Genomic DNA, 26,582 nt, shown 5'->3' with positions numbered 1-26,582 from the left:
AAAAGAACATTACATTTTTGCTTAGTCCTTGGACAAGAGGCGAGTGACTTAAATGTAAAGAACAAAATCACGCAAAACAAGGGATGGAGGGAGCACTCCGAATATCTTGCAAAAAGTAGTCCTCCTTCATTCCAGATGTAAGTTTTCGGCTGTCATCATGCTTGATAAAAGCTATGACGATTGAAACGATGCATCTGGAATAATAGAGAACCCTTTCTGCAAGGTATTTGGGGTGCTCCCCGTATCACTTGTTTTGGATTTTGCATCTTTAGGGGTGAGTTGGACGTAACCTCCTCAGGGGCGCACACCTGCACATCTTGAGCACTAGGAGTGCTGTCCGCTTTTGATTATTCGAAATGTAAATCACATTTCTGCTCCAACATAGTAAAACGTATAGGTATTCAGAATGTTTCTGTTCAGTATTCAGAGCAGCTCTGGAGCAGTTTGTGCTCCAGAGCTGCTCTTCCTACGAGGGACAGGACGTTGCAAACACAGTAAATGAATTGGGAGATTATGTAGCTGAGTAGAGTTGAGCGAACACCTGGATGTTCGGGTTCGAGAAGTTCGGCCGAACATCCCGGAAATGTTCGGGTTCGGGATCCGAACCCGATCCGAACTTCGTCCCGAACCCGAACCCCATTGAAGTCAATGGGGACCCGAACTTTTCGGCACTAAAACGGCTGTAAAACAGCCCAGGAAAGGGCTAGAGGGCTGCAAAAGGCAGCAACATGTAGGTAAATCCCCTGCAAACAAATGTGGATAGGGAAATTAATAAAAATAAAAATTAAATAAATAAAAATTAACCAAAATCAATTGGAGAGAGGTTCCATAGCAGAGAATCTGGCTTCCCGTCACCCACCACTGGAACAGTCCATTCTCAGATATTTAGGCCCCGGCACCCAGGCAGAGGAGAGAGGTCCCGTAACAGACAATCTGGCTTCATGTCAGCAGAGAATCAGTCTTCATGTCATAGCAGAGAATCAGGCTTCACGTCACCCACCACTGTAAGAGTCCATTTTCATAAATTTAGGCCCAGCACCCAGGCAGAGGAGAGAGGTCCCGTAACAGAGGATCTGGCTTCATGTCAGCAGAGAATCAGTCTGCATGTCATAGCAGAGAATCAGGCTTCACGTCAGCCACCACTGCAACAGTCCATTGTCATAAATTTAGGCCCAGCACCCAGGCAGAGGAGAGAGGTCCCGTAACAGAGGATCTGGCTTCATGTCAGCAGAGAATCAGTCTGCATGTCATAGCAGAGAATGAGGCTTCACGTCACCCACCACTGCAACAGTCCATTGGCATATATTTAGGCCTAGCACACAGGCAGAGCAGAGAGGTCCCGTAACAGAGAATCTGGCTTCATGACAGCAGAGAATCAGTCTGCATGTCATAGCAGAGAATGAGGCTTCACGTCACCCACCACTGCAACAGTCCATTGGCATATATTTAGGCCTAGCACACAGGCAGAGCAGAGAGGTCCCGTAACAGACAATCTGGCTTCATGACAGCAGAGAATCAGTCTGCATGTCATAGCAGAGAATGAGGCTTCACGTCACCCACCACTGCAACAGTCCATTGGCATATATTTAGGCCTAGCACACAGGCAGAGCAGAGAGGTCCCGTAACAGACAATCTGGCTTCATGTCAGCAGAGAATCAGTCTGCATGTCATAGCAGAGAATGAGGCTTCACGTCACCCACCACTGCAACAGTCCATTGGCATATATTTAGGCCTAGCACACAGGCAGAGCAGAGAGGTCCCGTAACAGACAATCTGGCTTCATGACAGCAGAGAATCAGTCTGCATGTCATAGCAGAGAATGAGGCTTCACGTCACCCACCATGTCCGACCATGTCCACGACCATGTCCACGTCCGCGTCCCTTACTAGATGTTTTTCTCATTGTTATGGTTCACCACAACAACAAATATATTATTTGGCCCAATGTATTGTATTCAAATTCAGCGGGATATAAATTTGAGGCCTAGTATTTAGGCGCTGGGTGACAGGTATGGGTTTAGTGACAGAATTAGACTTGGAAATACACAGTAGCGGGTGTGTGTGAAGTTATTCTGAATGACCCAATGTGCACCTTGAATATTATATACCCTTTTAGGGATAGATTTCAAATAGCTCTGATATAGCAGGAACCACTAAATTATGAAATTGCTAAATTGGGAATTGTACTTCAACCCAGAACAAAAAATGTGCTTTGACGGACACTAAATAACTTTCCCAGCCACAACAGGACAGCGGTAACGAGAGATTTAGCGGGATATAAATTTGAGGCCTAGTATTTAGGCGCTGGGTGACCGGTATGGATTTAGTGACAGAATTAGACTGGGATATGGCCAAAAAATAACCACACTATTGCTGGTTAAATGCACTTGGTGACGGGCGCAGCTTGCCCCTGATTTAGTATATGGCCAAAAAATGAACAGACTATTGCTGGTTAAATGCACTTGGTGTCACAGCTTGACACACCACACTACTGAGGGTTAAATGCACTTGGTGACGGGCGCAGCTTGCCCCTGATGTAGTATATGGCCAAAAAATGAACAGACTATTGCTGGTTAAATGCACTTGGTGTGACAGCTTCACCCTGATGTAGGCTTTAGCCAAAAAACAACCACACCATTGAGGGTTAAATGCACTTGGTCGCAGCTTGGATGCACTTGGTCGCAGCACCGCACAAGACACAAAATGGCCGCCGATCACCCCAGAAAAAAGTGACTGACAAACGGTCTGGGCAGCCTAAAAACAGTGAGTGAGCATTTGAATTTCAGCAGCTCAATGATGCACAGCTGCAGATCGATCGATTAATCAAGTGAAGTCCTTTGGAGGAGTTAATCTGCCTAATCTCGCCCTACTGTCGCATCCGCAACCTCTCCCTACGCTAATCAGAGCAGAGTGACGGGCGGCGCTATGTGACTCCAGCTTAAATAGAGGCTGGGTCACATGGTGCTCTGGCCAATCACAGCCATGCCAATAGTAGGCATGGCTGTGACGGCCTCTTGGGGCAAGTAGTATGACGCTTGTTGATTGGCTGCTTTGCAGCCTTTCAAAAAGCGCCAAGAAAGCGTCACAAAAGCGCCAAGAAAGCGACGAACACCGAACCCGAACCCGGACTTTTACGAAAATGTCCGGGTTCGGGTCCGTGTCACGGACACCCCAAAATTCGGTACGAACCCGAACTATACAGTTCGAGTTCGCTCATCCCTATAGCTGAGTCTTTTATGTCTATGCTTGCCATCGGCAAAATGTCCTCACCGATATTCAAGGGGTTAGTCGCTGTGAACATGGGTTAGATCGATGGCGGACTAAACTTTAGGATACCTACTGATCAGTAGAACGGGGAACTTCCATCCCCTCTTGCTGTTCCCACAGACCAGGTGGGGAAGAATTAGTAACTGTGGGGTTCCCAGAGGTCTCAGCCCCACCGATCTAACCTGCTGGCTATAGGTGATAACATATGTGAAATTCACCGGTAAATGTGCCCCTTGTTCATAAACAGACACAAAAGTCGGTCACTTTGGAAATGTACATGTTTTATTGCCTCATGTGGTGACATCACCGCTCCTGGCCGGAGATCACAGCTGACTTGCCAGAGTCGCTTCAATCAGCTCATATAAAGCGTTCACCTGTAGAAGAGAAGAAATGTCCGGTTAAAGCGGGAACGGTCTGCGGGTGAGACGACCATAAAACATGCAGATTTATACAGATCATTAACATGGCAGCATAAGGGCCCTTCTCATAAATCCTGACGTCCACCATAAAACCGCACTTAGAGACCACGAGTCACTTGGGTAAAGGGTTTTTTTCAGAGAAGGTGAGTCATTTTTATGTGTCGCTTCCTATAAACATAGTAAAACGTGCACTTTGGGGTGAAGGGTTCGGCCTTGTCAGAAATTTATGAGCTCTCCCCTCCTGTTCAAACAAATCGGCAAAGTCAAATCCTAAAATGCTGGGTTATCATCAACTGAATAATCAAAAGCAGGCATGCTCAACCTGCGGCCCTCCAGCTGTTGCAAAACTACAACTCTCAGCATGCCCAAACAGCCTACAGCAGGGCATTGTGGGAGTTGTAGTTTTACAACAGCTGGAGGGCCGCAGGTTGAGCCTGATCAAGAGCATTCCCCTCCAAATCATTCATGGCTGAGGTCGAAATACCCGTCATATGTGCTGACCTCAGGTGGAAGAGTCGAGCAGGCAGTGCCGCGCTGTAACATAGAAAATGGGAATTAAAGGGGTTGTCTCAGTTCGGCAAATGACATGTATCATGTAGAGGAAGTGAATACAAGGCACTTACTAATGTATTGTCATTGTCTATATTGCCTCCTTTGCTGGCTTAATTCATTTTTCCATCGCATTATACTCTGCTCGTTTCCAGGGGTTATGGCCACCGCGGCAGCACAGATACTGGAGTTTATGTCTGCTCCCACAGTCCCAACCACCAGAGAGGCCGGAGCTTTTTCCTACAGTTTGTAAGCACGGCCACCACTGATGGATTGCAGGGTGGTCATAACCTCTGGAAACGAGCAGTGTGTATAACGTGATGGAAAAATTAATGAAGCCAGAAAAGGAAGCAATATGGGAAATCACAATTAACTTTGTCTACATGATAAAAGCCACTTGTTGAAGTGGCCCTTTAAGGAAATAGCACAGCCCACTCACTGCTTCTGGCCACCACATATGACAAGTGTTCTGATCTCGGCCATAAATGGCTGAAACAGGAATGCACCTTTAAAAAATGGTAACCGCCAAGTGCAGCCATTACAGTGGGTTGTCATCCGGCTTTCCAAAAACCCTGAACGGCATATTGCTCTGCCTTATGAGGGTACGGCCACGTGGTCAGGTTTCTGCTCAGAAAACCGGAGCAGTCATATCTGACCTTTGTCTTTTGTTTCCTTTTGGTCTCTTTCACACGGGCGTCTTATTTTTGGCCCGGATAAGAGGCGGGTGCGTTGCGGGAAAATGCACGCTTTTTCCGCGCGAGTGCAAAACATTGTCATGCGTTTTGCACTCGCGTGAGAAAAACCGCGCATGTTTGGTACCCAAAACCGAACTTCTTCACAGAAGTTCGGGCTTGGGATCAGTGTTCTGTAGATTGTATTTTTTCCCTTATAACATGGTTATAAGGGAAAATAATAGCATTCTGAATACAGAATGCATAGTAAAATAGCGCTGGAGGGGTTAAAAAAATAATAATAATAATTTAACTCACCTTAGTCCACTTGATCGCAAAGCCCGGCATCTCCTCGTGTCTCCTTTGTTGAATAGGACCTGTGGTGAGCATTAAATACAGGTAAAGGACCTTTGATGACGTCACTCCGGTCATCACATGGGCTTTTACCATGGTAAAAGATCATGTGACGTACCATGTGATGACCGGAGTGACGTCATCAAAGGTCCTTTACCTGTATTTAATGCTCACCACAGGTCCTATTCAACAAAGGAGACACAAGGAGCAAGTGGACTAAGGTGAGTTAAATTATTTTTTTTATTTTTTTTAACCCCTCCATCGCTGTTTTACTATGCATTCTGTATTCAGAATGCTATTATTTTCCCTTATAACCATGTTATAAGGGAAAATAATAATAATCGGGTCTCCATCCCGATCGTCTCCTAGCAACCGTGCGTGAAAATCGCACCGCATCCGCACTTGCTTGCGGATGCTATGCGATTTTCACGCTTCCCATTCACTTCTATGGGGCCTGTGTCGCCTGAAAATCGGACAATATAGAGTATGCTGCGATTTTCACTCAACGCACAAGTGATGCGTGAAAATCACCGCTCATGTGCACAGCCCCATAGAAATGAATGGGTCCGGATTCAGTGCGGGTGCAATGCGTTCAACTCACGCATCGCATCCGCACGGAATACTCGCCCGTGTGAAAGGGGCCTTTATGATCCACTCCTGATTTTGGCTTCCAAAACCGCATGCAGAAACCGTACACTTCACTCCCAGGTTTTGCTGCAAAAGTCAACAAATCTGCTGCAAAGTCTACTTGTATTACATTTTACACTGCAAATGAATGTGGAATGTGGAAAATCGGAGATACATAGGGCATGCTGGGGATTCGGAAATCTGCACAGATTGTTTATGTTGTATGTGAATGGGGTTTTGTAAAACCCCAGTCACTTGCACTGTACAGCAATTTTTCCCAACTTTTCCATGTAGAATCTGCAGCGTCTGAACGTACCATAGGTATCACAGGATTTGCGAAACCCTAGAATTAAATAAAAATTGTAGGGAGTGTGGCCAAAGAAAACAGTTCTGAGCTGGGGGAAGCCCAGGTAGTAGGGTGAAGGGTGGTGAAACTCTCCAGTTGGGTACATCTATCCCTATGGGCAGGACTAGTTCAGCTCAATGCTGCTACCAGGTCTAATGATAGCGAGCTGATCCCAACATAGTGAAGACCAGCAGCGTCTACACAAGACTCACCTGTGACGCTTCTCCGCCGGACACGTTCCGCAGGGTGTACACGCCGACTTGTCCATCGCTGTCTCCTATCAGGACACAATCTGTATTCCTGGCAAATAACAGGGTGGTAAGCTTCACTCCTGGGTTAGCGGAGCTGACAATGATCGGATCTAAGCTTTAAGAGAGAAATAATGGACAATATTAGATAACAGAATTGTACTGTATACAGCTATGGAGATTTAGGGGGTCTCAGCAGTTGATGTGAACGGGGGTGCCGATGTGACTGAATGAAGGAGACGGTTGGGCATGTCCGTTGTTGCTGCTCCATTTATCTTCTATGGAGCTGCTGGAGATACTGAGCGCTATCCCCAAAAAAATGAATAGAGCGTCAGCAGACATGCCCAACCACCGGTCCATTCATTTACGGAAATCAAGATCCCCTGTTCTCATGATCGGTGGGCCACTACTGATCACATACTTATCCCCTTCCGCAGGATAGTTCATATCTGGCACAGCTATCTTTGATTTTGGCTGTTGCAGCAGGATGGCGCTGCTGACAGCATAGCTCCTGTTTATGTGCCATCCAATGGATGTACCATTGCATTGATTTACTGACAGTAAGCAGAGATCTTGAAAAGTTTAAAAAACTAAAACAGGACATACAGTAGATTAGAAAGCTGCATACTAGACTTCTTCGGTTACTTACGTGCTGACACTTAAATCCCAGATCTCCACCCGATTCTCATTGACTGCCCCGAATACCAACGGTGAACTCGGAGACCACATGATGTCATGGACGGCATTGGTCGTAGCGGAAAATGTTAAGACTGGAGTTAAGATGTCCTGACGCCACAAATGGATGCACCAGTCGGCTGAGCAGCTAAGAAAGACGTCTGCACAGAACGGGGACCACGCCAGCTTATACACGGGACCCTACAGGCACGTAAATGAGAACATGTACATTGTACCAAGCTGCTGCCAAGAAAATCCACATTTGCTACTTTTTTGGTTCCTTACCTTTAGGCCCCATACACACGGCCGTTGTTTTGGTCCGCATCTGAGCCGCAGTTTTGGCGGCGCGGATGCGGACCCATTCACTTCAATGGGGCTGCAAAAGATGCGGACAGCACTCCGTGTGCTTTCCGCATCCTTTGCGCCGTTCCGTGGTCGGCAAAAAAAATATAACATGTCCTATTCTTGTCCGCGCTTTGCGGACAAGAATAGGCAGTTATATTATAGCCTGTCCATGCCGTTCCGCAAATTGCAGAACGCGCACGGACGCCACCCATGTTTTCCGGATCCGCGATTTGCGGACCGCAAAACACACAACAGTCGTGTGCATGTAGCCTTACATGAAATGAAATGTAAATTTTACTAAAACAGCATTTCAGTGTCCAAAAGGAAAGAATCATTTGTAATTGTAAGTCTTTGTGTCGTCCTCTTCTGTCTAGTTATACAAAACTGCGAGCATGATTTTTTTATTGTATCGGACTCTGGGAAAGCTGGGTGACAACCAATATGGCCACCATTATAACTTCCATTGAAGATTTTCTCTGATTCCTGAACGGTAAACCTGCCCTTGTAATTCTGTGATACATCCACCGCTCAATATTGATGCGTAACTAGGGGGGCTCAGTGACAAGGTGCCATGATCACTGTTATCCAGCTTTCTCAGAAACAGATAAAATGAAGAAAGAAATAGCTGAAAAGTTTTTTTAAGAACTCTGGCAGCAGAGACTAACGTAAATGGATATTCCCCATCTCTATAGGATATGATATCATTTTATTGGGGGGGGGGGGGGGGGGGGGGGGTTCGACCTCTAGGTTCCTACACAATCCGGAGAATAAAGGGACAGCACTTCACTGTTCTGCAGATGGCCCCATTCACTTTAATAGGGCCGTGCAGCAGCCCCCTGCACACCCTGGTGGCCAGGCTACTGCCAAAGCTGCAGCCCCTTTATTCTCAGGATTGTGGGGTTCCCAGAGGTTGGCCCCCCATAAATGATGATATATCCTTTTTATAAGATGGGAATAACCCTATAAAAGATCAAGTAAAAAGATCATTTCTCACTCACGTCCGTGCCCATTGTGCGGGCAGCCCAAAGCTTTCAAGTAATACTGAATTTGCCATGTGGAGGCTGAGTGCTTGTAGAAGGGTACGCCTGCAGATTACAGCGAATCGGCTAAAAAATGGATTCCAAAGCCAATAACCCCTTACAAATAAATTAGATTTTGTAATCGCTTTTTCACATTATATCCTTTTATTTGGGGGAGGGCTGTGCTTGCTCTGTAATGATACAGATATGTATAGGGGACCCCAATCCCCGGTCTCTGTAGGCCCACGTCTTCCTATGCATCCCACGGTCTCGCATGCCTACAGACATGGTTAGAAGTCAGATTACTCATCCACACAGAGAGACTCGGGTCACGTAGGCACCAGAAGTGAATCACCTCCAGCTCTCGGCTCGAATAAAGTCATTTATAAATTAAATCAGCGCGAGGCAATCTATGAAATGTACTTTAGTAAGATGAGAAAAATCTAATTATCCAGGGACAAGGCTCGGCTCTTCCCATAATTGCATCAGAGAATCAGCCGTGATATTTTCATAAAACAGCTACTGTCCGTCTAATTAACAGGAACCATTCGGTGTGGGTCCTATCCTTATAGGGGTGCTCTGTATTTCACAGTCACTTTTTGTTAGAAGGATCCATGAAAACTAATTGATCCAGTGATGAACTCTATTCTGTGAACAGTAAGTATTCGATTTCCCTGCAGCGCCACCACAGGGCAAATGAAGCATTGCATGCTTCAATGGGCTGTCTTTGCAATGCATGGACTTACTGGGCCTGCAAGGGACAGAATTGTCCCAGCTAATGTACAGCTGTTTTTCCCAGAAAATGATAAAGTAAAGAGAAGTAAAGCTGCTACAACTACAAATGGAGAAGCAGAACTGTGACGTGTCCAATGTACAAGGGACCTTGGAGAAGAGCGTCTCCCACCATCTCACCTTATGAGCTTGATATGTATCTAGAAACTGCTCGTTGTATGAACAGGAGCACTTGTGTATGAGTCCTTCTTCAGTCCCAGCCAGATAGATGTTAGAGTCCTGGGAAGACAGAAATGTTCATACATAGCGCTGTAGCAAACAGCGGCAAAATCTCACAAATAAATCATTATAATAGAAGACTCCATTATATATCATAAAAAGTTCAGCAACTTTCTACAGGTCTATAACTATCTATGTAACTAGCAGATACCATCGGAGGGAAGTCAAAACACATCCCGGGAGCCTGCCGAGAGATAAACGCTTCTTTCTTCTCTTTTTCTCCAGTGGACTTCTTCAGTCTGTCTTTTCCCGTGCGCTTCAACCTCATTAGATCTGCCGTAAAGAGAAAATGTCCAATCATACAAGAGCCTTGTCTGTGGTCACTGGTGCGCAGTAAGGGTCCATTCACACGACCATATTTTGGTCTGCATCCAATCCGCATTTTTTGCGGATCAGATGCAGACCCATTAATTTTAAAAAGATGTGGACAGCACGCAGCGTGCGGTCTGCATCCGTCTGTTCTTTCCACAGCCCCGCAAAAAGGATAGAACATGTCCTATTTTTGTCCGTTTTGTGGACAAGAATAGGCATATCTAATGCAAGGCGGAATATGCGGGACCGCAAAACATGGGCCCGCACACGGCCGGTATCTGTGTTTTGTGGATCTGCAATTTGCAGACCGCAAAACGGATACTGTTGTGTGAATGGATGCTAAATGCGGTGTTATAGGTCTCCTATGTGTAATCCGGCTGCACCAAGTCCTCCAGAGCAAGAGACACTTTTTGCAGCAGCTTTTTCCTCGGACTAATGTTCCCACTCTGTGATGTGATCACACCCTTATAGGACATATAGACACAGATTACCCGGAGTGAACCACCCCTTTAACATCATAAACAGCTTGGACACCTTTGTGAGTTTTACATAGGTCATTAGTTACCATGAGTTTAAAAAAAAAAAAAGTAAGAAAAAGTTAAAGGGGTTGTGCACTAATTTCCAGACCTCTCAGACTGGTTGGACCCACGTTGGTGATCATACTTACCTGATCCCTGGTGCTGGGTGCCGGCCTCTGCTGCTTGTCTCTGGCCCCTCCATGTAAACTTCCTGTTTGACGCTGCTGCAGCCAATCACTGGCCGTGGCGGTGCTCTGCTCCCCTTGCATCACTCACATAACCATTGGACATGATGCAATGGGAGCAGCGGCCAGTAATTGGCTGCAGTGGTGTCAAACAATAAGTTTACATGGGGCGTAAATGAGCCAGGACCCAGCACCGTGGATCAGGTAAGTATGATAACCAACACGGGTCCCACCAGTCTGAGAGGTCTGGAAATTAGTGCACAACCTCTTTAAATAAAATGCTCCTCGAGCCCAAAAGAGGCCGCATTAAGGGGTTAATGTAATGTATTTAAAATTATGTGTAGATTAATTCTATATATAAACTATAAAACGAAATTCAAAGAAGGCCATAGGCTTAAAGGGGTTGTCCAGTTTTTGGGACACTTGACGCGTTCCGTCTGGAAGTCTACAGGACGGGGACCAGAATACCACTGAATAGAGCCACGGAGCCGGAATGGAGTGGCGGGGAGCAGGTGAAGATTCGTTTTTTCAACAGGTAGAACATGCTGCAGGAGTCTTTTAAACAAGTCCCAAAAGCTGGACAACCCCTTTAAGTCATTCTGTCAGCGACACAAGTTCATGCACACAGCCCAAGCAGCAGGACACCAAAGTGACCCACGTTGCAGGCTGTTCCACCTGTGACACTGTGAACCAATGCCGGACGCTTGCTGCCTTTAACACTCACCGCTACAATCCAGCCCTTTCCTGATATGCCACCTTGTTATCCTGCCGTCGGCACATATCGACACCAGAATCTCCCCTTTATCCTCCCCCAGGCTGCTGTCTTGTTCGATCCACTTCACCTGCCACACCGGACACGTGTGCTTATTGGGGTTGTCACTAAGAAGACACAAAAGTAAATGTTGCTTCCTTCTGATCCTGAGGTTATTGTAGAAAGACTGAACATATTCCAGAGACTATCGAATTTAAAGGGATGAGACAACGGACAATATTTATTATCTGTCCACACAAAAAGTGATAAATGTATGATCATTAGGGGCCCAACACCTGAGATCAGCGTGCACAAGAACGTGTCCTATGACACCGGCTGACCTGTTACATGTGCGCTTGGCAGCTGAAGGCATCCGTGTTGGTCCCATGTTCATATTACCCTACATTACTGAGAAAAGTGATGTTTTAATATATGCAAATGAGCCTTTAGGAGCAATGGGGGCGTCACTGTTACCCCTAGAGGCTCTGCTCTCTCTGCAACTGTCACTCTCTTTGCACATTGAGTGACCTTAGGGGAAGTCAGGTGCCAAGCGCACATGCAACAGGTCAGCCAGGGTCAGAGGTACGAATCTGCTGACAGATGCCCCGTGTTATTTAGAATAGGACATTACTGACTGCTGCATCATATTTTGCAGCCATAGCTGTAATGAGGATAGGGTGACTTAGATGCATAGTATTGGGGGTATTAGTGTGCCTCAGCAAAGGAACTGCGCCGTTATTCACTGCATACCTGCTATCCAGCACTGGGACATTTTCTTTGTTCTGCACGTTGTAAATTGCCACCGTGCCATTATACATCCCGACTGCCAGCAAGTTTGGTGACGATGCAGAAAAATCCAAGGCAGTCACTCCACTCTCACAGTGGTAAATCCTCTCTGGCCACTGAAGAAAAAAATATAAAATAAAAAGTGTCTTCAATCCTTACAATACTTACCTAATAACAATACCAACCACATGGGGGCAGCATCACTCTGAAAAGAGGTGTTTGCAGCATTGGGACTTAAAGGGTTTTTTGGGAGTAAAATATTGATGACCCATCATCAAGATAGGTCATCAATATCTGATCGATGGGGGCCCGACTCCTGGCGCCCCTTGGATCAGCTGTTTGAAGCTTAAGCTACTTCCACACTAGCGATAATATATTCCGGTATTGAGATCCGTCATGGGGTCTCAATACCGGATTAAAACGCTTCCGTTTTGTCCCCATTCATTGTCAATGGGGACAAAACGTAACTGAACAGAATGGAACGCTCCAAAATGCTTTCTGTTCCGTTCTCATACCGGAGAGCAGCGTGCTGCGGTTTGCTTTCCGTCCTGGGATGCGGAGCAAGACGGATCCGTCATGACCCTCAATGCAAGTCAATGGGGACGGACCCCTTTTTTCAAACACAATAGAAAACGGATACGTTCCCCTTTGACTTTTAATGGAGTTCATGACGGATCCGTCTTGGCTATGTAACAGATAATACAACCGGATCCATTCATAACGGAAGCAGATGGTTGTATTATCAGTAACGGAAGCGTTTTTGCTGAGCCCTGCCGGATCCAGCAAAAACACTAGTGTGAAAGTAGCCTTACCAAGCACAGCGCCATACATTGTAAAGTGGCTGTGCTTGGTATTGCAGCCCAGGGCCATTCACTTGATTATTATATAAACCAATGAAGGTGAAGTCATTGGCCTAGGAGAGGCTGCAGCACTCATAGGAGCACCCCGTGGCCTCTTAAAACAGCTGATCATTGGGGTGCTGGGGATCGGACCCCCACCGATCAGATAGTAACTACCTATATTGAGGACAGGTCATCAATATTGGTTACGTTTGTGTTGGAGGCTCCATTGGAAATTCCATCCTATTGGACTGCAAGAATGGAGAAACCAGCAGTGCTTGCCCATAAAATGAAGAAAACGTCTTACCGTTGTGTTCTTCAGTGACCAGCAACACACCAGCCCTCCCTTCTGTTCTTTATAGCCAAACTGTCCGTAGCCAACAGCAAGAAGATCCTGTACAAGGAGAGTGCGCCATTAATTGGAGAAGCTTAGGCGGGGACGATCGACGGCCTTAACGTCTCTGATGGTACGTACCGGGTTCTTCTTGTTCCATGAGGTGCTGCTCACATTGTGTCCTTTAGTCACCTCACAAACAAAAGACCACAATCTGTCTAAACTGGGGGACGTGACGTTGGGTATGACCTCTGTATCATCTGCGGCTTCTGGATCTGTCAAATAAATGGTTTTAGAAGGAAGTGAAGTACCCGCGACCTAAGAATAAAATCTAAATCTAAAAAAAGTTTTACTTTTTTTTTATTTTAGCACAAGGTCGAACATAAAATTTTTTAAAAAAAGTGAAAGGGTCTGAAGACTTTCCAAATGCACTGTACATGAGAACTGGTACAATGGCTGTACACACATGCATACACACCTATAATAACCGCCAGCTGCCGATACGCCGCAAGCTTCCCCTGAAATATGTTTTCGACCACAACCCGCTCCATGATGAAAAGGTCTTGCTGGAACTTCTCTGATTGTAAGATTTCTTTTCCGTCTGGTTCACTTTCATCTGGAAGATGGACGACTGATAATCTGTCTAGATCGGTGACGGTGCTGGAGAACATGTCTGAAATAAGATGCAAAACACAGATATCAACCTCAAAATGTATAAGAGAGTGTCCCCCTAAAATACAAATCTAAGGTAGGCCACTGAGTCAAGATATTTCTATTTGGTTGTACCAAGTTTAAAGGTCATCCCTTATCCACAGGAGAGCGGATAACTATCTGATTAGTGGGGGTCCAACCAATCATTATAGGACTGCGGGGATACAATGTTCGGCAATCTCCCATCAGCACATACTGTATGCTCGAACTGCCGAGCGATTCAGAAAGGGCAATGTTGATCAGACAGGCCTGTTATCCCCTACCCACTATCCTGTGGATAGGGGAAAACGTTTAAACTTGCAAATGGTGCACGCACCACAATAGTATGCAACTGACAATACAAGGCTAAACCCTCACACTGATGTTAAAAAATCAGATTTTAGCCAATATATTCCTGTCAGGAACATATCGGAGCCCGCGCACCCCGCCAAGGCAACTCAGTGTAGCACGGGACCTAACGCTGACCTACCTATAGTGTGTGAACACTGTCCGATAGGTGCTTAGGTCCGACTCACAACCAAACTCCCACATACCTTCAAAGTAAGATCACTAATACAATGGGAGGAGGCTGCGAGCCCCACCTATAGCAGGCCCTGTGACACATAGCGGGCTCCGATATGTTCCTGACAGGAATACAGTACAGACTAAAAGTTTGGAAACACCTTCTCATTCAAAGAGTTTTCTTTATTTTCATGACTATGAAAATTGTAGATTCACACTGAAGGCATCAAAACTATGAATTAACACATGTGGAATTATATACATAACAAAAAAGTGTGAAACAACTGAAAATATGTCATATTCTAGGTTCTTCAAAGTAGCCACCTTTTGCTTTGATTACTGCTTTGCACACTCTTGGCATTCTCTTGATGAGCTTCAAGAGGTAGTCACCTGAAATGGTCTTCACTTCACAGGTGTGCCCTGTCAGGTTTAATAAGTGGGATTTCTTGCCTTATAAATGGGGTTGGGACCATCAGTTGCGTTGTGGAGAAGTCAGGTGGATACACAGCTGATAGTCCTACTGAATAGACTGTTAGAATTTGTATTATGGCAAGAAAAAAGCAGCTAAGTAAAGAAAAACGAGTGGCCATCATTACTTTAAGAAATGAAGGTCAGTCAGTCCGAAAAATTGGGAAAACTTTGAAAGTGTCCCCAAGTGCAGTCACAAAAACCATCAAGCGCTACAAAGAAACTGGCTCACATGCGGACCGCCCCAGGAAAGGAAGACCAAGAGTCACCTCTGCTGCGGAGGATAAGTTCACCCGAGTCACCAGCCTCAGAAATCGCAGGTTAACAGCAGCTCAGATTAGAGACCAGGTCAATGCCACACAGAGTTCTAGCAGCAGACACATCTCTAGGACAACTGTTAAGAGTAGACTGTGTGAATCAGGTCTTCATGGTAGAATATCTGCTAGGAAACCACTGCTAAGGACAGGCAACAAGCAGAAGAGACTTGTTTGGGCTAAAGAACACAAGGAATGGACATTAGACCAGTGGAAATCTGTGCTTTGGTCTGATGAGTCCAGATTTGAGATCTTTGGTTCCAACCACCGTGTCTTTGTGCGACGCAGAAAAGGTGAGCGGATGAACTCTACATGCCTGGTTCCCACCGTGAAGCATGAAGGAGGAGGTGTGATGGTGTGGGGGTGCTTTGCTGGTGACACTGTTGGGGATTTATTCAAAATTGAAGGCATACTGAACCAGCATGGCTACCACAGCATCTTGCAGCGGCATGCTATTCCATCCGGTTGGCGTTTAGTTGGACCATCATTTATTTTTCAACAGGACAATGACCCCAAACACACCTCCAGGCTGTGTAAGGGCAATTTGACCATGAATGAATGAGTGATGGGGTGCTGCGCCAGATGACCGTCACCGGACCTGAACCCAATCGAGATGGTTTGGGGTGAGCTGGACCGCAGAGTGAAGGCAAAAGGGCCAACAAGTGCTAAGCATCTCTGGGAACTCCTTCAAGACTGTTGGAAGACCATTTCAGGTGACTACCTCTTGAAGCTCACCAAGAGAATGCCAAGAGTGTGCAAAGCAGTAATCAAAGCAAAAGGTGGCTACTAAGAACCTAGAATATGACATATTTTCAGTTGTTTCACACTTTTTTGTTATGTATATAATTCCACATGTGTTAATTCATAGTTTTGATGCCTTCAGTGTGAATCTACAATTTTCATAGTCATGAAAATAAAGAAAACTCTTTGAATGAGAAGGTGTGTCCAAACTTTTGGTTTGTACTGTATATAAAAAATATCTGATCAGTCCAACCGCAGTAAATCCCTTAAACAGACATCATAGGGGAGGTCGACCACTCGGGAAACCTCCTCTACAAGCCACAGTAGGCAATTGCTAAAAAGCTGTGGTATTTGCTGTGGCCGTTTGCCTGAGAAGGTGTCATTCAAAGGCTATGTACACCTTCAGAGGCAATTTTTTGTTTATGATTGCATTTTACTCATTTTTAGCGAAAAATCATATTATCAATTGGCCTTTATTAAAAATATTGAGCCATTCTGTCCCAAAGGGTTAACTGTTTTTCTAATTGTGTGGCTGGTACTTTCACTTTGTGCCAGTCATCTAATAAACCTTAATAAATAAAATACAAAAAGTAAACTAAATAATAAACTTAAAAAATAAACTAAAAATAAACTACTAAGAGGTCATAAACACTTATGTAAGCCACATTCTTATCAGTCAGTAAGATAAGATCTGAGCTATAATGAGTGTTTATAATGTCAGAGAGCAGAGATAAGGAGTCGTAAGTTCCCCAACTGACGGAAAAAGAGAAAATCCACAGGCTGCTACTACAGCACCTCTGCTATATACAAGAAAAAGTATTCCACATTTTTAATAATGTCGCGGATCAGCGGATGAGATACACGGCTACTGACTGGCTGCACTCTGGAGGGGCGTGACAAAAAAACTACCTGGTCTTCGCTAGAGCCTCTGATGGTGAGGATAGACTTGGGCCGTTAGGGTAGTTGCCAGGTGTCAATCCAGAGCAGTCCCAGAGTCAGTAGCAGCTGGTCCAGGCGGACCAGAAGATACCTGAGATAGGTACCAGCAGTACAGGTGTGGTAGACAGGCAGGGTCATTACCAGGAGCAACAGAGCAGGAACCGAAGGATGAGGCAGAGGCGTAGTCAAACAGGCAGAAGGTCAAGGCAGGAGGCATAGGTACAAGTCAGGCAATCCAGGTCAGCAACGGGAGAGACAGAGCAAGCAGGCAGAAGGATCAGACGATAAGCGGAGTCCATGGACCAGTATAGGTCAGGAACATAAGTGGTTATCAAGTTCTTTAGCAACAGACTAGGACCTTGACACTCAGGCATCTGGAAATAAAGGGCTGAGTGATGCGCACTGCCCTTAGAGCAGTGACACATGAAACCAGCCGAACTCATGCTGTGTCCAGGGCTGAATGGAAGCTGTGGAGCCGAAGCCTCAGAATAAACATCACTCACACAAACAGTGTCCCGGACTGCAGCGGTAACAGGGAAGCACTGGCCACCGATCACCGAAGAGCGTGGCGCCCGGGACCGTGGCAGTAAGCAGGGAAACAGCGTCGTACAGCAGTCGCTGTTACTAATAAAGACCAATTGAAAAAAATATTTTTAGCTCAAAATAAATACAATGCAATAATAATAAAAATTGCCCCCAAAGGTGTACATAGCCTTTGATGATAAATTTCCCCTGCAAGACAAATGCACGGCTGTTCAGATCTGCCCCTGTAAAAAAAAAACTGTTTGCTAGAGGTATGGGGAGCTGGACCCTCTGATAATGAAAAGGTTGTCTGTGAGAAGACATAAGGTTAGGTTCACCATTACGTTAAACGGATCTGGCAGGCTGTTACGGCAGAGAACAGCCTGCCAGAGTTCACTGGATCCGGCCTAGCCAGATACTGCCGTTAACTGCCAGGCCCAATTGACAATAATAGGATCCAGCAGGGATCTGGCCACTTTCCGGTAAAATGCTGGCTTTCAGCTGGATAAAACCGGTTTTTGTCCGTCCGAAAACTGGCCTTTATGCCGGAAAGCAGTCAGATCCCCTATTGTATCCTATTATAGTCAATGAGGTCCGGCGGTGAAAGTATCCAGCTAGCTCGGAGTCAGTGAACTTTGGCAGGCTGTTCTCTGCCGGATCTGTTCAACGTGAGAGTCAACCTACCCAAACCTCAGACCCTCAGAACAGATAATGCAGATTCATACAGATACCTCCTCTGTCCATTGAGGCCACTGATGTTGTCTTTCTGCTGGTGTTGGACCTGCTGCTGGCGACGCTCTCTGATCTGCTGGGTGTCTCTACGACAGGATTTACCACCAGTGCGCTCTCTGGAGAGTTATAGGAGTCATACAGATCCCAAACTGAAGCCATGACACCTACACAGATGACAAGAATATTCTGATCAGCTCTGAGAATTGGCATTGTCCATCTTTACATGTGTGACAATCAGAAAAAAAAGTGATTTTACTTTAGATAAAAGGTGACTCGTTATCAGAAGCGGGGAACAATAAGGGGTAGTGCATTATCTGATGTCCAACTGTGAGTCAGGAAGAGACCATCCTCTCATCAAGGTGATCAAATGTGCTCCATCAGTCATGACACATGAAGGCATTCATTAAAGGGATCCTGGATTAAATTCAATGTTAAGCCGATGCATGAATCTACATGCAAATAAGCACTTAAGTGCACTGAGGGTGGGCCCAAGCCACTCTGTGCACCTTTGCTACTGTGAATACATATAGTAGATATATCCTAATATTACCTTTTTTTTGCTATTATGTTCCTAAGGGCTCATGCACACGAATGTGGTTTGGTTCCCATTCACTTCAATGGGGCCGCAAAAGATGCAGACAGCATTCCGTGTGATGTCCACATCCGGTGCTCCATTCCGTGGGGCTACAAAAAAATAGAACATGTCCTATTCTTGCCCGTAGGCATTTCTATTATGGGCGGCCCGTTCCGTTCTGCAAATTGCGTAACGCACACGGGCACCATCCCGTAGCTGATCTGCAATTTGCGGACCGCAAACCACGGCGCGGTCGTGTGCATGCGCCCTACTACTGTAAAACCTTACCGACATCTTCCAGGACAATTCGTTCACACTGGACCTCTTTGCTTTTCGGTGCCCCGTTAATGGTCTGCATCATCCTCTCGATGTAGCGATCATTTCCGGCTCTGTTCTTGCAGAGATCCGAGTAGGTCTGGTTCCGCAAGCTTAATGAGAAATAAAGATAATTTAAAGTCCACATAGACGGGTCATTACGATTCAATGTGTGCGGTCATACTTGATTAATTCTGCTTGTGGGTCATCGCTGGTGATCACAGCTGCCGGCATGTCCAGCAGCCATACTGTGTCTGTCTCAGTCAGGTAGACATGGACTGGTTTATCTAGATCTTCTTCCTTCTGTTGTTCTGGTATGTCATCTTGTTTTAGGTGGAAATCTGTGGAAGAGATACTTACATAAACCTGAGAATGATGCTCGATCTTTCTTTACCCCAACTTCTGCCATTGGGTGGAAGGTCAAGACACCTCCATATAAATTAGTTAAGTGATCAAGATGAAACTGGCAGGTTCTGCTAACGTTCATCTATGAACACTTTAGAAAGCTGTACCCTTTCCCGAAGGTTTAAGACCCCTGTCTATGAAGGTGAAATGGGTAAGCAGCCACTGGGGCTGTTGATCTTATAAAAATATACTATTGGGAAAATCCCCCAAGACCATACACCCAATGTTGTATGACAGACAATCTATGAATGTAATGGTCAACTTATGTGGTGTTACCAGGTAAGCTGAGCCCAACGTCACGCTTGAAACCTGGCTCCTCTATATCTTCTGAAAGTGACTCAGCCTCTTGACTCGATCTTGACATACTGCTCCCTCCAAAAGTTGACCTGAAAAGAAAGATTTTTTTTAAAAAGCACACCCATTGTTATATTTTTTCCCCATCAGTCAGTAGTACATGATTTGGGGGATACTATTTCTCCTTTCCGGTAAGCATAAGGAGTCTTACAGGCCTCTCACCGCTCCTCTAGAGTTCTAGGAAAATGATATGTAAATCAGGAGTACATATAAATATATGACCAGGGTTGGATTGGCCATAGACCTTACAGGTCTAATTTCACTTGCTTGCGTGAAATTAGCCTAAAAGAGCAAAAAAAAAGCAAAGATGAGGGGGGATGCTGCTGCAATAACAAACAAAAAATCCATTCATTCACATCTAAAAATCCATCTACTATAAAATAGAAATTAGAGGGCAGGAAAGATGGGGGAGGAGGAGCTGCAGCTGCAGTATTTTTCCCCATGGCGGCAGTTATCAATAGATTATTTAGCGCTATATGGCAGAAATGTGTCAACCAGTCAATGGTGGCCCCACTGGATCACGGTCGAGTCCACAGACCACACCTATAACAACAAGGAAGGACATAGTGATCCGAATGTACTCTACTTCACTCACCTTGAAAATGGCCCGATAAAGCTGGCCGTTAACCCAGTTTGCTGCAGGGACATGGTTGAGAAGAAGTCGGATGCAGTAAAAGCGGATGTATCTGGCGGGGTAAATAATTTTGCCTGCTTTGAGGGTGCAGCCCCCGGTTCTGCTTGAAACAATGCACGAGGTGTTACATTGTTTCCTTCTTCATCAAAAACCTGAGGGAAACAAGAAACAAAGTATAACTTTCGGAATGCAACAATGAAAAAAATAAACATCACTGCAGCCTTAAAGGCTATGTACACCTTCTGGGGCAATTTTTTTTAATGGTTGCATGTTACTCATTTTTGGATAAAAATTATTTTCTCAATTGGCCTCTATTAAAAATATTGAGCTGTTCTGTCACAATGGGTTTACAGTTTTTCTAGCTGTGTGACTGGTACTTTCACTTGGTGCTGGTCATCTAATAACCCTGATCTCTAAATTACTAAAAGGTCATAAACACTTTCAGTAAGAGTGTTCAAGAGGTCAGAGAGCAGAGATAAGGAGCCCGTCAGATCCTGGCCTGACGGAAAAGACATAAAAGCCAAAGGGTTCTTATAGAGCATGCCAGCTCTGTACAGAAAAAAGGGCTCTATATTTTCAATAAAGACCAATTGAAAAAAAAAAATTGTTCAAAATCAGTACAATGCAATAATAAAAAAAAATGCCCCTAAAGGTGTACTGTACATAGCCTTTAAAGGGTTTGTCCAGGATTTATTTATATTTTTTAATTCCCTCACCAGTGGTCCCTGTGGGGAGATCTATACTTACCTGCTCCCACCAACCAACTCCATTATAGCTCTGTGTCTTCACTGCACTTTCAATGCCCGACTGTTAGCTTTTGTGTTTTGAGTGAGTCATGTTTGCTGCTGCATCCAATGACTGCCTTTGCAGAGCCATGCCTCTTAGGGACATGTCACCTCTGAGACCAGTCACTGGATGCAGAGGCACACGTGACAGTCCATGTTGAAGCTAACACTGGAACCAGACATGAAGTGCCTGGGAGCAAGAAAGCTGGAATGTGGCTGTGTGGAGCAGTTCTCTTCACAGGTACTGCCGGGATGGGGGAGAAATGTAAGAATAATCATAGAGAACCCCTCTAAAGGGAACCTGTCACCGGGATTTTGTGTATAGAGCTGAGGAAATGGGCCGCTAGCACATCCGCAATACCCAGTCCCCATAGCTCTGTGTGCTTTTATTGTGTAAAAAAAAAACAACGATTTTATATATATGTAAAGAAGGCTACTAACGTTCCCGGAGCCCAGCACCACCCCGCATCCTCCGAATCTCCTCCTTGCTCCCCGACGTCACAAAGCTAGAGCGCCGTAATCTCATGATGCGCAAGCTAGCGCATGCGTAGTGTCGGCATAGTGTTCCTTCCCTGTGCTGGCATCAGCCTCAGGGAACGGACTGCGCATGCGCTAGCTAGTGCATCGCGAGATTATGACGCTCTAGCTTTGTGACGTCGGGAGAAAGGAGGAGATTCGGAGGATGCGGGCGGTGGCTGGGCTCCGGAAACGTTAGTAACAGCTCCTTGGGCTTCTTACTTGCTTCATTTACATATATATATATATATATATACATCGTCTTTTTGACACAATAAAAGCACACAGAGCTATGGGGACTAGGTATTGCGGATGTGTTAGCGGCCATCTAGCAACCCAGGTCCTCGGCTCTATACACAAAATCCCAGTGACAGGTTCCCGTTAAGAACCAAAAGAGTTGCATCCTTAAAGGGATCCTGTCACCATAAAAACACAAAGTAATCTGCAGGCAGCATGTTATAGAGCAGAAGGAGCGGAGCAGAATGATAGATAGTTGTATAGGAAAAGATTCAGTACAACTTATAATTTATCCATTTATATCTCTGCTCATTCTGGCCTAGAAGTCCAGGAGGCGGTCCTATCAGTGATTGACAGCTATCTCTGTATGCACAGCTATAGAAGGAAGACTGTCAATCACTGATAGGACCGCCTCCTGGACTTCTAGGCCAGAATGAGCAGAGATATAAATGGATAAATTATAAGTTGTACCGAATCTTTTCTGCCTTATTTCTACTAAGCGCACTATGGGGGCCTTATTACTACTGTGGGGTCTGTAGGGAGCTTTATTACCACTGGGGGAACAATAGGGGGCCTTATTTCTACTAGGGACTCTGTGAGGGTATTATTAATGGTTGGGGCAGTGTTACTAATAAGGGCATTCTAGAAGGGAATTACTATTGGTGGGACTATGAGGAGCACTATTACTATGGGGGGCAGTAATGTTTCTTTAGGATAGTATTTGGGGGTATGGGGGGGGGGGGGGGGGGTTGAGGTTTTGGCATAGCAAGCAGCAGGATAACACTGTGGGGACTCCAGTTGGGGGATAATGATAGAAAGTGAGGAAGCTAAGATGTCTGTGTGTCACACTCTGCAGAGACGAGGCGGCTGAGAGAAGTTGTCCAGACCGAATGGAGAAGATGATGACAGAGAGGAGACGTCACCTGGAGGCCCTGGATGTGACAGGTAAGTGCCGCTGTATAGCAAGTACAGCATAGTGCGGGGGGGCATATTTATTGGGGCTTGTGCCCCGGATCTTTTGAGACCCTAGCAACGCCCCTGTTGATGACCTATCCTCAGGATAGATCATCAATATCAGATCGGCGGGGATCCGGCATCACCGCCGATCAGCTGTTTGAAGAGAAGGCCACGCTCCATGCGACCGCTGCCTTCTTCTAATTTATTACCTGCTCGCCTTCGTAACTGCAGCGAATAGCAGGCTGCGACGGGGACGAGCTTCACTAGCATCACGGGTGATGCTACAGAGTTGTAGCAGCGGCCGTGTGAGGAGCAGGAGCGACGCAGGTGCCGAGGAGCGGTGTAAGTATAACCTATATGAGGGGCCCGGGCATTGGGAGGTCATTATAGGGGCTGGATAACCCCATTAAGGGCCCGGTTATTTTCATCATACTTGCCGGAATCACTTGCTTTCCACTTGAGACAGAATTTTTATCCATGTTCTTGCTGTCAAAGTGAAGGCTTATGCTCTTTCTGCTTCCCATCATGCTCCGGTTTGCTCTGCTTTGCGTCACAAAACCAGATATGTTAATAATTTTCTTGACGTGAGACACCATCTTTGGCCTGTGGAAAACGAGAAGTATCTATGAGAAAAAATGTACATTTCTGACATAACGACCTGCAAATAAAAAAAATGCTCAGGATATCACAGCGCACCATACACTAAAGACGGCATTATATGTGATGTCTGAAGGAAGGCAAAGCAGCCACAATGTGTAAAAGGGAAACGCTGCACAACATAGCAAACACATGAGGACAGTATTATAGTAGTTATATTCTTGTACATAGGAGCAGTATTATAGTAGTTATATTCTTGTACATAGGAGCAGTATTATAGTTGTTATATTCTTGTACATAGGAGGCAGTATTATAGTAGTTATATTCTTGTACATAGGAGCAGTATTATAGTAGTTATATTCTTGTACATAGGAGCAGTATTATAGTAGTTATATTCTTGTACATAGGAGGCAGTATTATAGTAGTTATATTCTTGTACATAGGAGGCAGTATTATAGCAGTTATATTCTTGTACATAGGAGGCAGTATTATAGTAGTTATATTCTTGTACATAGGAGCAGTATTATAGTAGTTATATTGTTGTACATAGGAGCAGTATTATAGTAGTTATATTCTTGTACATAGGAGCAGTATTATAGTAGTTATATTCTTGTACATAGGGGCAGTATTATAGTAGTTATATTCTTGTACATAGGACGCAGTATTATAGTAGTTATATTCTTGTACATAGTAGGCAGTATTATAGTAGTTATATTCTTGTACATAGGAGGCAGTGTTATAGTAGTTATATTCTTGTACATAGGAGGCAGTATTATAGTAGTTATATTCTTGGACATAGAAGCAGTATTATTGTAGTTATATTCCTGTACATAAGAGCAGTATTATAGTAGTTATATTCTTGTACATAGGAGCAGTATTATAGTAGGTATATTCTTGTATATTGGAGCAGTATTATAGTAGTTATATTGTACATAGGAGCAGTATTATAGTAGTTATATTCTTGTATATTGGAGCAGTATTATAGTAGTTATATTCTTGTATATAGGAGCAGTATTATAGTAGTTATATTCCTGTACATAGGAGGAGTATTATAGTAGTTATATTCTTGTACATAGGGGCAGTATTATAGTAGTTATATTCTTGTACATAGGAGGCAGTATTATGGTAGTTATATTTCTGTACATAGGAGGCAGTATTATAGTAGTTATATTCTTGTATATAGGGGCAGTATTATAGTAGTTATATTCTTGTATATAGGGGCAGTATTATAGTAGTTATATTCTTGTACATAGAAGCGGTATTATAGTAGTTATATTCTTGTATATAGGGGCAGTATTATAGTAGTTATATTCTTGTACATAGGAGCAGTATTATAGTAGTTATATTCTTGTACATAGGAGCAGTATTATAGTAGTTATATTCCTGTACATAGGAGGCAGTATTATAGTAGTTGTATTCCTGTACATAGGAGCAGTATTATAGTAGTTATATTCTTGTATATAGGAGCAGTATTATAGTAGTTATATTCTTGTATATAGGAGGCAGTATTATAGTAGTTATATTCCTGTACATAGGAGCAGTATTATAGTAGCTATATTCCTGTACATAGGAGCAGTATTATAGTAGTTATATTCTTGTACATAGGAGGCAGTATTATAGTAGTTATATTCTTGTACATAGGAGGCAGTATTATAGTAGTTATATTCTTGTACATAGGAGGCAGTATTATAGCAGTTATATTCTTGTACATAGGAGGAGTATTATAGTAGTTATATTCCTGTACATAGGAGCAGTATTATAGTAGTTATATTCTTGTACATAGGAGCAGTATTATAGTAGTTATATTCTTGTACATAGGAGGCAGTATTATAGCAGTTATATTCTTGTACATAGGAGGAGTATTATAGTAGTTATATTCCTGTACATAGGAGCAGTATTATAGTAGCTATATTCCTGTACATAGGAGCAGTATTATAGTAGTTATATTCTTGTACATAGGAGGTAGTATTATAGTAGCTATATTCCTGTACATAGGAGCAGTATTATAGTAGTTATATTCTTGTACATAGGAGCAGTATTATAGTAGTTATATTCTTGTACATAGGAGCAGTATTATAGTAGTTATATTCTTGTATATAGGAGCAGTATTATAGTAGTTATATTCTTGTACATAGGAGGCAGTATTATAGTAGTTATATTCTTGTATATAGGAGCAGTATTATAGTAGTTATATTCTTGTACATAGGAGCAGTATTATAGTAGTTATATTCTTGTACATAGGAGGCAGTATTATAGTAGTTATATTCCTGTACATAGGAGCAGTATTATAGTAGGTATATTCTTGTACATAGGAGCAGTATTATAGTAGTTATATTCTTGTACATAGGAGCAGTATTATAGTAGTTATATTCTTGTACATAGGAGGCAGTATTATAGTAGTTATATTCTTGTACATAGGAGCAGTATTAAAGTAGTTATATTCCTGTACATAGGAGCAGTATTATAGTAGTTATATTCCTGTACATGGGAGCAGTATTATAGTAGTTATATTCTTGTACATAGGAGCAGTATTATAGTAGTTATATTCTTGTACATAGGAGCAGTATTTTAGTAGTTATATACTTGTACATAGGAGCAGTATTATAGTAGTTATATTCTTGTACATAGGAGCAGTATTATAGTAGTTATATTCTTGTACATAGGAGCAGTATTATAGTAGTTATATTCTTGTATATAGGAGCAGTATTATAATAGTTATATTCTTGTACATAGGAGCAGTATTATAGTAGTTATATTCTTGTATATAGGAGCAGTATTATAGCAGTTATATTCCTGTACATAGGAGCGGTATTATAGTCTGGGGTCTGGCCAGCAGGTCGGTGACACTTACACGCTGTTCCCGGGCTTCTGCGCTCGGGTCCGGGTAGGGCCGGACATGTTGCCGGAGTATCAGAGCCGGTTGTCAGTGATCACGGTCCTCGCAGATGCTTCTCAACAACGCGTTGTGTGTAACCATAACAACGGAGGCGCGCCGCCCTTTCGCTAAGTTTGGCGGAAGCTCCAC

The 26,582-nt window shown here is 44.2% G+C and overlaps 1 protein-coding gene across 1 annotated transcript; it reads right to left on the bottom strand.

Moving 5' to 3' along the window:
* Positions 1-3,550: 3,550 nt before the first annotated feature.
* Positions 3,551-26,499, bottom strand: DNAI4 (dynein axonemal intermediate chain 4). The gene is made up of 17 exons (XM_044301892.1): positions 26,409-26,499; positions 23,398-23,563; positions 20,427-20,617; positions 19,754-19,863; positions 19,257-19,413; positions 19,046-19,185; positions 18,183-18,347; positions 13,734-13,928; positions 13,397-13,530; positions 13,229-13,315; positions 12,047-12,198; positions 11,270-11,424; positions 9,682-9,803; positions 9,432-9,530; positions 7,130-7,356; positions 6,445-6,598; positions 3,551-3,640 (listed from the first exon to the last, which is right to left on the bottom strand). The coding sequence occupies exons 1-17, from the start codon at positions 26,453-26,455 to the stop codon at positions 3,590-3,592; spliced, it is 2,352 nt and encodes a 783-aa protein (XP_044157827.1). The 5' UTR covers positions 26,456-26,499; the 3' UTR covers positions 3,551-3,589.
* Positions 26,500-26,582: the final 83 nt, after the last annotated feature.

This window comes from Bufo gargarizans, chromosome 7, assembly GCF_014858855.1.
Source record: "Bufo gargarizans isolate SCDJY-AF-19 chromosome 7, ASM1485885v1, whole genome shotgun sequence".
Lineage (NCBI taxonomy): Eukaryota > Metazoa > Chordata > Amphibia > Anura > Bufonidae > Bufo > Bufo gargarizans.
Note: the sequence above shows the minus strand (reverse complement) of the source record. Positions and strands in the feature narration are given on the sequence as shown.